This window comes from Sus scrofa, chromosome 8 (genome assembly GCF_000003025.6).
Source record: "Sus scrofa isolate TJ Tabasco breed Duroc chromosome 8, Sscrofa11.1, whole genome shotgun sequence".
NCBI classification, from domain to species: domain Eukaryota; kingdom Metazoa; phylum Chordata; class Mammalia; order Artiodactyla; family Suidae; genus Sus; species Sus scrofa.
The window spans coordinates 87,298,689-87,311,825 of NC_010450.4; the positions used below are offsets into that span (position 1 = coordinate 87,298,689).

At 40.2% G+C, this 13,137-nt stretch overlaps 1 protein-coding gene across 1 annotated transcript in view; it reads left to right on the plus strand.

Annotated features, from left to right (window-relative positions):
* MAML3 (mastermind like transcriptional coactivator 3) overlaps positions 1-13,137 on the plus strand; it is a 443,771-nt gene that overhangs the window by 419,336 nt on the left and 11,298 nt on the right. Inside the window, 1 exon segment of the mRNA XM_021100677.1 lies at positions 2,253-2,337. Within this exon segment, the coding sequence (XP_020956336.1) occupies positions 2,253-2,337 (85 nt within the window).

Genomic DNA, 13,137 nt, shown 5'->3' on the forward strand with positions numbered 1-13,137 from the left:
TCCACTAATGCTCTCATGAGGAATGTATGTAAAATGCTTTGGAAACTGCACGCACATAGGTGGGCGTCTGTCACGTGACCCTGGTGTCATGGAATGTGAGGGAAGAGCTGCAGCCACACGTGCCAGCCATCCTGTGGGAACAGCCGGAAAGGGAAGCCGGGAGAGGTAGCGTCTCACCTGTGCCTGGAGACCGGGCTTACTGATGCAGGCTGCCTACAGGTCTGCACTTGTTTGGAGAGTGAATGTGGCCACATCAATGCCCAGGTGACTTTCTTGGCCCCACAGCGGCTGTGAAAGTATCCAAACACTTTCAGTTTTGCAAACAGCATATTGGGAACACTTGGGTTTCCTGACAAGCCACGTGAGGGGAAACAGAAGGTTTGGAGGTCTTGCATATCTTTGGGAACTTTCGAATGGTTCTCTGTAGACTTAGAAATCAGAAGAGAGCAGGTTGAAAGCAGGCGTGAATTAACATTTAATGCGTTCTCCAAGCGCACAGAGTGTGTCAACTCCCATCCATTCAACGGGATCTGGAATTTACATCTGAAATATTGCCAAAGTCCCTTTATTTTATACATGAGGAAACTGAGACCAGGGAGCTTCCGTGATGATATTTTTCAGAAATCACAGAGCTAGAGAGATGCAGAGCCAGGACTGGAACCCAGGCTCCCTGACTCCTGACTGACAGCCCACCCCCGGCCCCAGGGCTTACTCCTAGTTGTAAGTGGGACAGTTAAATTCTTACATAATATGAGAAGTTTGGCTGAGGAGCAGCTTTTAGATGCTCAGCTTATTCTCAGTAATGCTCTCATGTTGCTGCCTAAAAGATTAGCATGGGTTCTTGTCTACACTGTGTCTATACAATTAATTCATTCCAACAGTTTTGTGCAAAACACCACAGGATGGGGTGAACAGAGGCTGTTCTTTTCTTTGGTTGCCAGAGTGCTGGCTGCCCTTGTCAAGAAAAAGGAAAGAAAAAGAAAATTATAGAGCTGCCCAAGAACAAAAACAAGAGAAAAATAGAAATAAACACATGTGTTAAGAAGTGGTCAATGTGTGTTATTTTTATAATGAACACTCTAAAGAGCGGGGCCCTTGTTGTATGTTTTTATAGCCCTTGCAGATGAAAGGTGCTTAATGAATATTCAGCAGCTGCAGAAGGAGGTTGCATGACAAGCCGAAGGTCGTGCAGACTCGGAACTAAACCCCTTGCTTTGCTCTTTCTACCTCTTTCTTATTTCCTCTCTCTTTTCGCATGCAGCATGACAATGATCACAATAGCCTTCCCAGTGTATTGGTAAGAGCGGTGGCCGTGCAAAATCCCCGCAACTGGAAGAAGAAAAGCTAAAACACAGGCCTCCTGGCTCCTGGTGTATGTGAAAACCCACGCAGTTTGCTCAAGACAGTAAATGCCATGTATCTGACTCACGGAGCTGCATTTTGCAGGCAGTGTGGCTTCCTGGGAATCAAAGGAGCGTTTTCTGTAACCCCTGAGAATCCTATCTTCCCATACCCAAAGCATCTCTTTTAGGCCATTAAAAATCAATTGCTTGTCTGTTGGAGCACAGTCCTCACGATGCTGAGGAAATCACGACGGCTGATGTTGGAAAAGCAAAGTCAGAACTGCCTCTCTCGCTACACATCCCTCATAAGCCAGCAAGTCCACACAGCAGAAATGCCACAGATGTTCCCTGGGGATGTTCACTGCAGCAGTATCTGTGACAGCCAGAAACGAGAAGCACCCCACATAACCATCCCTAGTAGCAGGGGTCAAGAAATCATGCTATGTTCCTATGGGGAATAGTACTCAGCAGTGAGAAGGAACAAACCTCACTGCAGGCATCAGCGTGGATGAAGCTTGCAAATGGAATGAATGCGGGATGCCTGACCCAAAAGCCAGGCTGGAATACACCAAATAAACCCACTTATATAAAGTACAAGCAGGCCTAACGAATCTGTTGTTAGGTTGGGGTGGTGGTCCCCCATGTCAGATGAAGGATAAGGGGCATGAGGAGCTCCTAGCAGCATTCTGTGTCTTGATCCAGATGCTGGTTCTCAGGAGTGTGTTCGTCTGTGGAAATCCATCCCAGTGTGCACGGATGCTGTACGCTTGTGCGCTCATCTATGTGCATGTTATCCTTCAATAAAAAGTTTGGTTTTTGAAAACTGCCTTCCTCAGAACAGCCTGGATATTTACTTTGCATGTTCTCGCACATCCGCCTCCTCACCCTCCTTTTTCTTTGTTGTTCTAGCAGCTGCAACAGCCACATTTACCCCGGCAGCACCTCCAGCAGCAGCGGAATCCATACCCAGTGCAGCAGGTCAACCAGTTTCAAGGTGAGGCTGCTACATACCTTTGCCATTGTAGACCTTCCAACTGGGAAGGATAAGGGAATGCAGAGCCAGGGACAATGCCATGGGTGCTGTGCTTGTGTGCAGGTAATATTAAAAATGTTTAAGAACTGATGGTACCAACCACTCAGAGTGCCAGGCTTAGCCTTCTGGTCACTGGGCCCCTTAGAAGTCCTGGTGGGTGCAGGGAGGGGTTGGGGTAGCTGTGGGAATAGGACTGGAGAAGTTATTCTTTACCAGAGATATAGAAGTATCTCAGTAGTTTAGCAACCAATAAAGACATACAGGTGCTTGCTGCCCTAGTGTCAACCTTGTTTAAGTCTAGATCATCATCTCAGTGACCACGGGGTCGGGGGAGGTACCCTATGCCACATCTGTCTTACTGATCCTAGTAGGTCAGCTGCTCAAAGCCCTCACTTCCAGCAACTGAGGTGGAAGAATCTGGCTTTCAGCAACCACCAATCTCTCATGAACATGAAAGACAAATGGGAACTGGAGTTTGATTGGACTGTCTTGATCCTGCTGCCCTTTGCAGAAATCCTGAATCATGGCCCCAGTAGCAGTGGGAGAACTGTTTGTCCTATGTTGCCATGCTTTGTAAAGTAGGGGGTCCACTCAGATATCAACCCCTCCCATCTCCAAGAGAGAGAGATGGGCCTGAGGACCCTCCCCAGTCTCATCTCCAGGAGTTTTCAGGGGCCAACAGGGGTCACGTAGCAGCAGAAATCCTAACTCCTGTCCTCCGTCCTTTTAATAGGACCTAGATCAGTGCATCCTAACTTCTCAAGTGTTACCTATCATTTTGAGAATCTGCCAGGAGCTATGAAGCCCCTTGCACAGAAATATGCATACATCTAAATAAATAGAAATGTTGTACATCATTTCACAAGTGTTACCCTCTTCCATAGACTGTGGGTGAAAAATTTGTGATCTAGGGTAGCATTTTTCAGTCTTCAGGTTGTAATACCAAGTCGGTTGTGACGATAATGGACCACAACCAAGGTTTTTAAATTATAGAACAGAAGAGGTTCCCATTGTGGCTCGGTGGTAAAGAGCCCCACTGGTATTCCTGAGGATGTGGGCTCGATCCCTGGCTTTCTCAGTGGGTTAAGGATCCGGCATTGCTGTGAGTTGTGGTGTAGGTCACAGACACGGCTCAGATCCCAGGTTGCTATGGCCCTGGCACAGGCCTGCAGCTGTAGCTCCGATTAGACCCCAACCTGGGAACCTCCATATGCCACAAGTGCGGCTCTAAAAAAAGCAAAATAATAGAAAATGAATGACCAGAGCGTATCATCATTAGGGCAGCTTTGTTTCTATGTACTATGAGTTGTGGTTTAAGAGTCTGAAAGCCACTGAAGTTCACTTCCAGATCTCCCCAAGAGTTGCCTGTGGACGTCGTGGGGTTTGAGCAGCTGCCACTCCCTCCCATCCCAGGGGCATTTATATCACTTCAGATCCCTTCAGACAGACAGGGAAGGACAGAGGGAACTGGGCTGGCCACAGGTGTTCTGTGTGCTCAAGGAGTGCCACTATCCTTTGAAGAGTTACGTTTCTTACTTGGTCATGGGCGGGGAGGAGTGGGAAGTAGTCACTGTTGCCCGCATAGTTTTTGTGGTCGACACTGAGTCCTCCTTTCTACCAGTAATTCTCAGACTTGAGCCTTCATCAGATCACCAGCAGAGCTTGTTAAAAACACAGCTGCCCTGACCTCATCCCTAGAGTCTCTAATTCAGTAGGGTCTGGAGCCGGCCTGGAGAATTTGCATCTCTACCCAGTTCCCCCCAGGGGCCACCCTTGGGGAAACTGGGGCTTTACATTATGAACTAATGAAAACCATTATATCAGATAAACCTGGTTTAGTGTCCCTGGCGTTTCCTAGGTTCATAGCCCATGTATTAACTTTTGGACTAAAGGGACCCACCAAAGTTTAATATCGCCTTTATGTTATGCATTACTCTGAATGGTTTGGGGCCAATTTGAAAGTTCTCATCTTTGAACCTTTCTTTTGATGACTCCAAATCACAGGTCATCAACCTAAAAGTATAGCTACACTGAAGCTAAACAACTAGTGACACTTTAGGATTTCTGAGCTGATAGATGTAATTAAAAAAATTTTTTTACTGTCTTTAGTATTTGCATAAGTTTTATTAACACCTTAGATATCACATTGCTATGTATCTGGGAAAACAGCAAATTGATAGATAAGAAATATCCTTTCAGAGAAGTGATGGTAGGAATAACTCGTTTGAGAACCTACACGTCTCACCACTACACTTTTCGAAGGTTTTAAAGACTGCCTTTCTCTTAAGTCCTGTGCCTCTGGGCTACATCACATGCATATGGGGAAATGCTTATTTTTCATAAATATAGATTCCTTGTAAATAGAATACAGACCCTTTTAGGGAAAAATGTGTGTTACTGTCTCTATTTGAACATGGAAATTTTTCTTTGACATTGTGATGTTAACCAGCAGACAAGAAAATTAATTTGACCATGGTGACTCACAGTAATTTCTGTGTTGGACAAAAAGGAAAAAAAGGCTGTTTAACATACGTAATAATCAGATAAGGATAACTTAATATGTTGAATGCCTTTGAATTTTTTCTTTTGTATATTTAGAATTACTCAAGTCCTAAAACTAGGTTAATAACGGGCTTTTTATTTTTCATGGGTTGAAAATATGGTGCTTACTGCTCGTATTAAAATGTCCTTTTTTAGGTTTTTATTTTTTCTAGTATAGTTGCTTTACATTGTTCTATCAATTTCTGCTATACAGCAAAGAGACCCAGTCATATACACACACATATACACACATTCTTTTTTTCACATTATCCTCCATCATGTTCCGTCACAAGTAACTAGATACAGTTCCCTGTGCCATATAGCAGGATCTCATTACTAATCTACTCCAAATGAAATAGTTTACATCTACTAACCACAAAGCCCCGTCCATCCCATTCCCTCCCCTCCCCCTTAGCAACCACAAGTCTGTTCTCCAAGTGCATGAATTTGTTTCTTTTCTGTAAAAACATTAATTTCGGCTGTAGATTCCAAATATAAGTGAAATAATATTGTATTTGTCTTTCTATTTCTGACTTACTTCACTTAGTATGAGAGTCTCTAGTTCCATCCATGTTGCTGCAAATGGCATTAGTTTGTTCTTTTTTAAGGCTGAGTAGTATTCCGTTGTATATATGTACAAAATCTTCATAATCCATTCATCGGTCAGTGAACATTTTGGTTGTTTCCATGTCTTGGCTATTGTGAACAGTGCTGCAATGAACATACGGGTGCATGTATCTTTTTCAAATGAAAGTTTGGTCCCCATATATGCCTAGGAGTGGGATTGCTGGCTCATATGGTAGCCTATATTTAGTTTTCTGAGGTACCTCCACACTGTTTTCCACATTGGTTGTCCCAATTTACATGCCCACCAACAGGGTAGGAGGGTTCCCTTTTCTCTACGCCCTCTCCAGCATTTGTTATTTGTTGATTTGTCAATGATGGCCATTCTGACTGGTGTGAGGTGGTACCTCATAATAGTTTTGATTTGCATTTCTCTAATAATTAGTGGTGATAAGCAGTTTTTCATGTTACTGTTGGCCATCTGTTTATCTTCTTTGGAGAAATATCTATTCAAGTCTTCTGCCCATTTTACAGTTGGGTTGTTTTTTGTTGTTGTTGAGTTTGTATATATTGTTTTTATATTTTAGAGATTAAGCCCTTGTCAGTTGCGTCATTTGAAACTATTTTCTCCCATTGTGTAAGTTGTCTCTCTTTTTTTTTTTTTTTTTTATGGCTTCCTTTGCTGTGCAAAAGCTTTTAAGTTTGATCAGGTCCCATTGGTTTATTTTTGTTTTTATTTATGTTGCCTTCGGAGACTGACCTAAGAAAACATTTGTAAGGTTGATATCAGAGAATGTTTTGCCTATGTGCTCTTCTAGGAGTTTTATGATGTGTTGTCTTATGTTTAGGTCTTTAAGCTATTTTGAGTTTATTTTCGTGTGTGGTGTGAGTGTGTGTTCCAGTTTCATTTATGTACATGCAGCTGTCCAGTTTTCCCAAGACCACTTGCTGAAGAGACTCTCTTTTTCCCAGTTTATATTCTTGCCTCCTTTGTCAAGGATTAATTGACCATAGGTGTCTGGGTTTATTTCTGGGTTCTCCATTCTGTTCCATTGGTCTGTATGTCTGTTTTGGTTCCAGTACCACACTGTCTTGATAACTGTTGGCTTTGTAATATTGACTGAAGTCTGGAAGAGTTTTGCCTCCTGCTTGGTTTTTGTTCCTCAGGATTGCTTTGGCAATTCTGGTTCTTTTGTGGTTCCATATAAATGTTTAGATTGTTCGTTGTAGTTCTTTGAAAAATGTGATGGGTAATTTGATAGGGATTGCATTGAATCTGTAGATTGCTTTGGGTAGTATGGACATTTTTACAATATTAACTCTTCCAATCCAAAGCATGGAACATCTTTACATTTCTTTGAATCCTCTTTAATTTCCTTGATTAATGTTTTATACTTCTCAGCATATAAGTCTTTCACCTCCTTAGTCAGGTTTATTCCTAGGTATTTAATTTTGGGGGGTGCAATTTTAAAAGGAATTGTATTTTTATATTCCTTTTCTAATGTTTCATTGTTAGTATACAGAAATCCAACCAATTCCTGAATGTTAATCTAGTATCCTGCTACCTTGCTGAATTTGTTGGTCAGTTTGAGTAGTTTTCATGTGGAGTTCCTTAGGGTTTTTAATATATAGTATAATGTCATCTGCATAGAGTGACAATTTTACCTCTTCCCTTCTAGTTTGGATACCTTTTATTTTTTTTGTTTGTCTGATTGCTGTGGCTAGGACTTCCAATACTATGTTGAATAAAAGTGGTGAGAGTGGACATCCTTGTCTTGTTCCAGATTTTAGCAGGAAGGCTTTCAGCTTTTCTCCATTGAGTATTATATTGCCTGTGGGTTAGTCATTAATGGCTTTTATTATGTTAAGGTATGTTCCCTCTGTACCCACTTTGCTAAGACTCTATCATGAATGGATGTTGGACTTTGTCAAATGCTTTTTCTGCATCTACTGAGATGATCATGTGGTTTTTGACTTTTCTTAATGTGGTGTATGACATTAATTGATTTGCTTATGTTGAACCATCCTTGTAAACCTGGGATGAATCCTACTTGGTCGTGGGGTATGATCTTTTTAAATGTTGTTGTATTTGGTTGGCCCTTGTTGAGAATTTGTGCACCTATGTCGATGAAAGATGTTGGCCTATAATTTTCTTTTTTGGTGCTGTCTTTTTCTGGTTTTGGTATTAGGGTGATGGTGGCTTCATAGAATGTCTTTGGGAGTGTTCCTACTTCTTCAGCCTTTTGGAAGAGTTTAAGAAGGATGGGTATAAGTTCTTCTTTGTATGTTTGGTAGAATTCATCTGGTCCTGGACTTTCGTGTGTAGGGTGTGTTTTTATTACATATTCAGTTTCATCTCTAGTGATCTGTCTGTCCAACTGAGCTATTTCAATGAGGCCATCATCACCTTGATACCAAAACCAGACAAAGATACCACAAAAAAAAAAAAAAGAAAACTACACGCCAATTTCACTGATTGATAAACATAGATGCAAAAATCCTCAACAAAATACCAGCAAACTGAATCCAACAATACATTAAAAGGATTGTACATCATGATCAAGTGGGATTTATCCCAGGGATGCAAGGGTTCTTCAATATTCACAAATCCATCAGTGTGATACATCACATTAACAAACTGAAGAATAAAAACCATATGATCATCTCAATAGATGCAGAAAAAGCCTTTGACAAAAATCCAACACCCATTTCTGATAAAAACCCTTCAGAACGTGGGCATAGAAGGAACCTACCTCAACATGATAAAGTCCATATATGACAAACCCACAGCGAACATCATTCTCAATGATGAAAAGCTGAAAGAATTCCCACTGAGATCAGGAACAAGACAAGGATGTCTGCTCTCGCCACTACTCTTCAACATAGTTTTGGAAGTCCTAGCCACAGCAATCAGAGAAGTAAAAGAAATTAAAGGAATCCAGATTGGAAAGGAAGAAGTAAAACTATCCCTATTTGTAGATGACATGAAACTATACCTAGAGAATCCTAAACACTCTGCCAGAGAACTGTTAGAGCTCATCCACGAATTTGGCAAAGTCCCAGGACACAAAATTAATACACAGAAATCGACGGCATTTCTATACACTAACAATGAAGGAGCAGAAGAGGAAATTAGGGAAGCAATCCTGTTTACCATCACATCCAAAAGAATAAAATACCCAGGAATAAACCTACATAAAGAGACAAAACACATGATCTATTTCTTCTTGATTCAGATTTGTTTCTAGAAAGTTGTCCATTTCTTCTAGGTTGTCAAATTTGTTGGCATATAATTTTTTCACAGTATTACTCCCTTATGGGCTTTGGTAATTCTGCAGTATCCATTGAGATTTCTTCTTTTTTCATTTCTTACTTTATTTCATTCTTTCTCTCCTCTTCTTTGTGAGTCCGGCCAGAGGTTTGTCAATTTTGTGTACCATTTCAAAGAACTAGCTTTAGCTTTTGTTGATTCTTTTCTTTTCTTTTTCTTTTTTTTTTTTCTTTTTTTGAATCTCTTATTGATTTCCTCCTTGATCTTTATGATCTACTTCCTTCTATTGACTTTGTTTGTTCTTCTTTCTCTAATTCTTTAGATAATGGGTTAAATTGTTTTTTTTTTCCCCTTGTCCTTATAACAACTTTTTAATTGTGTAATTTAATTTTTTTATTACTCAAATGAATTAATCACATCTATAGTTGTATAATGATCATCACAATCCAATTTCACAGGATTTCCATCCCACAATCCAAGCACATCCCCCACCCCCCAAGCTGTCTCCTCCAGAGACCATAAGTTTTTCAATGTCTGTGTGTCAGCATCTGTTCTGCAAAGAAGTTCAGTCTGTCCTTTTTTCAGATTCCACATGTCAAGGAAAGCATTCGATGTTGGTGTCTCATTGTATGGCTGACTTCACTTAGCATGATAGTTTCTAGGTCCATCCATGTTGCCAAAAATGCTGGTATTTCATTCTTTTTAATGGCTGAGTAATATTCCATTGTGTATATGTACCACATCTTCTGGATCCACTCCTCTGTCAATGGACATTTAGGTTGTTTCCATGTCTTGGCTATTGTAAATAATGCTGCAATGAACATTGGAGTACATGTGTCTTTGCGAGTCATGGTTTTCTCTGGATAGATGCCCAGGAGTGGGATGGCTGGATCAAATGGTAGTTCTATTTTGAGTTGTCTTAGGCATGTCCATAGTGCTTTCCACAGTGGTTGCACCAATGTACAATCCCACCAACAGTGTACTAGGGTTCCTTTTTCTCCACACCCTCTGTAGCACTTATTGTTTGTAGACATTTTGAGAATGGCCATTCTGGCTGGTGTAAGGTAGTACCTCAGAGTGGGTTTGATTTGCATCTTTCTAATAATGAGTGATGTTGAACATCTTTTCCTGTGTTTCTTGGCCATCTGTATGTCTTCTTTGGAGAACTGTCTGTTTAGATCTTCTGCCCATTTCTTGATGGGGTTGTATGTTTTTTTTTTGGTATGGAGCTGCAGAAGGTGCTTATAAATTTTGGAGATCAATCCCTTGTCAGTTGATTCACTTCCAAAGATTTTCTCCCATTCTGTGGGTTGCCTTTTCGTCTTGTTTAAGGTTTCCTTTGCTGTGCAGAAACTTTTAAGTTTCATTAGGTCCCATTTGTTTATTTTTGTTTTTACTGTCAGTACCCTTAGGAGGTAGACCTGAGAAGATGTTGCTGTCGTTTATGTCAGAGAGTGTTTGGCCTAAGTTTTCCTCTAAGAGTTTTATAGTGTCTGGTCTTATATCTAGGTCTTTAATCCATTTGGAGTTTGTTTTTGTGTATGGTGCTAGGGAGTGTTCTAATTCAGTCTTTTCCATGTGGCTGTCCAGTTTCCCCAGCATCATTTATTGAACAGGCTGTCTTTTCTCCTTTGTATATCCTTGCCTCCTTTGTCACAGATTAGTTGGCTGTAGGTGCGTGGGTGGAATTCTGGGCTTTCTGTCCTGTTCCACTGATCTATATTTCTGTCTTTGTGCCAGTACCATGCGGTTTCGATGATTGTTGCTTTGTAGTATAGTCTGAGGTCCAGGAGCCTGATTCCTCCAGCTCCGTTTTTCTTTTTCAGGATGTCTTTGGCTATTCTGGGTCTTTTGTGCTTCCAAACAGACTTTAAAATATTTGGTTCGAGTTTTGTGAAAAATGTCCTTGGTACTTTGGTAGGGAATGAATTGAATCTGTAGATTGTCTTAGGTAGTATAGTTATTTTGACAATATTGACTGTTCCAATCCACGAGCATGGTGTATCTTTCCATCTATTTGTGTCCTCTTTGATTTCTTTCATTTGTGTCTTATAGTTTTCAGAGTACCAGTCTTTTGTCTCTTTAGGTAGGTTTACTCCTAGGTATTTTATTCTTTTGAATGTGATGGTAAACAGGATTGCTTCCCTAATTTCCTCTTCTGCTCCTTCATTGTTAGTGTATAGAGATGCCGTCGTTTTCTGTGTATTAATTTTGTGTCCTGGGACTTTGCCAAATTCGTGGATGAGCTCTAACAGTTCTCTGGCAAAGTGTTTAGGATTCTCTAGGTATAGTTTCATGTCATCTACAAATAGGGATAGTTTTACTTCTTCCTTTCCAATCTGGATTCCTTTAATTTCTTTTACTTCTCTGATTGCTGTGGCTAGGACTTCCAAAACTATGTTGAAGAGTAGTGGCGAGAGCAGACATCCTTGTCTTGTTCCTGATCTCAGTGGGAATTCTTTCAGCTTTTCATCATTGAGAATGATGTTCGCTGTGGGTTTGTCATATATGGACTTTATCATGTTGAGGTAGGTTCCTTCTATGCCCACGTTCTGAAGGGTTTTTATCAGAAATGGGTGTTGGATTTTTGTCAAAGGCTTTTTCTGCATCTATTGAGATGATCATATGGTTTTTATTCTTCAGTTTGTTAATGTGATGTATCACACTGATGGATTTGTGAATATTGAAGAACCCTTGCATCCCTGGGATAAATCCCACTTGATCATGATGTACAATCCTTTTAATGTATTGTTGGATTCAGTTTGCTGGTATTTTGTTGAGGATTTTTGCATCTATGTTTATCAATCAGTGAAATTGGCGTGTAGTTTTCTTTTTTTTTTTTTTTTTGTGGTATCTTTGTCTGGTTTTTGTACCAGGGTGATGGTGTCCTCATAGAATGAGTTTGGGAATATCCCTTCCTCTGCAATTTTTTGAAATAGTTTCAGAAGGAGAGGTGTGAGCTCCTCTCTAAATGTTTGCTAGAATTTGCCTGTGAAGCCGTCTGGTCCTGGACTTTTGTTTGTTGGAAGTTTTTTAATCACCGTTTCCATTTCAGTAGTTGTTATTGGTCCGTTCATCTTTTCCATTTTGTCTTGGTTTAGTCTTGGAAGATTGTACTTTTCTAAGCATTTGTCCATTTCTTCTAGGTTTTCCATTTTATTGGCATATAGTTGCATGTAGTCGTCTCTTATGATCCTTTGTATTTCTGTGATGTCCGTTGTTCCTTCTCCTTTTTCATTTCTAATTGTATTGATTTGAGTCCTCTCTCTTTTTTGTTTGATAAGTCTGGCTAAGGGTTTATCCATTTTGTTGATCTTTTCAAAGAACCAGCTTGTTGTTTCATGATCTTTTCTATGGTTTTCTTTGTTTCTCTTTCATTGATTTCTGCTCTGATCTTCATGATTTCTTTCCTTCTACTAACTTTAGGTCTTGTCTGTTCTTCTCTCTTGAGCTGCTTTGGATGTAATGTTAGCTTGTTTATTTGAGCTTTTTCTTGTGTCCTGAGGTGGGCTTGTATGGCTGTAAACTTTCCTCTTAGAAGGGCTTTTGCTGCATCCCATAGGTTTTGGAGTGTCGTATCTTTGTTGTCATTTGCTTCTAGGTATTTTTTAATTTCCTCTTTGATTTGATCCATTTTTTGTTTAGTAGCATGTTGTTGAGTCTCCACGTGTTTGTGTTTTTTGCAGATTTTTTTCTTGTTGTTGATGTCCAGTCATATAGCATTGTGTGTGTGTTGGAAAAGATGCTTGATATGATTTCAATTTTCTTAAAGTTGCCAAGGTTGGATTTGTAGCGCAGGATGTGATCAATCTTAGAGAATGTTCCATGTGCACTTGAGAAGCATGTGTATTCTGTTGCTTTTGGGTGGAATGTCGTATAAATATCTCTTAAGTCCATCTGGTTTAATGCTTCATTCATGGCCTGTGTTTCCTTGTTGATTTTCCGTCTGGATGCTCTGTCCATTGCTGTAAGTGGGGTGTTAAAGTCCCCCGCTATTATTATGTTATTGTCGATTTGTCCTTTTAAGGTTGTTAGCAGTTGCCTTATATATTGTGGTGAACCTGTGTTGGGTGTGTGGATATTTAAAATTGTTCTATCTTCTTCTTGGATTGATCCTTTGATCACTATGTAATGACCTTCTTTGTCCCTTAAAATATTCTTCATTCTAAAGTCTATTTTGTCTGATATGAGTATTGCTACTCCAGCTTTCTTTTGATCCCCATTTGCATGAAATATTTTCTCCCATCCTCTCACTTTCAATTTGTATGTGTCCCTGGAAGTGAAGTGGATCTCTTGAAGACAGCATATATATGGGTCTTGTTTTTGTATCCATTCAGCCAGTGTATGTCTTTTGGTTGGGGCATTTAGTCCATTAAGATTTAAGG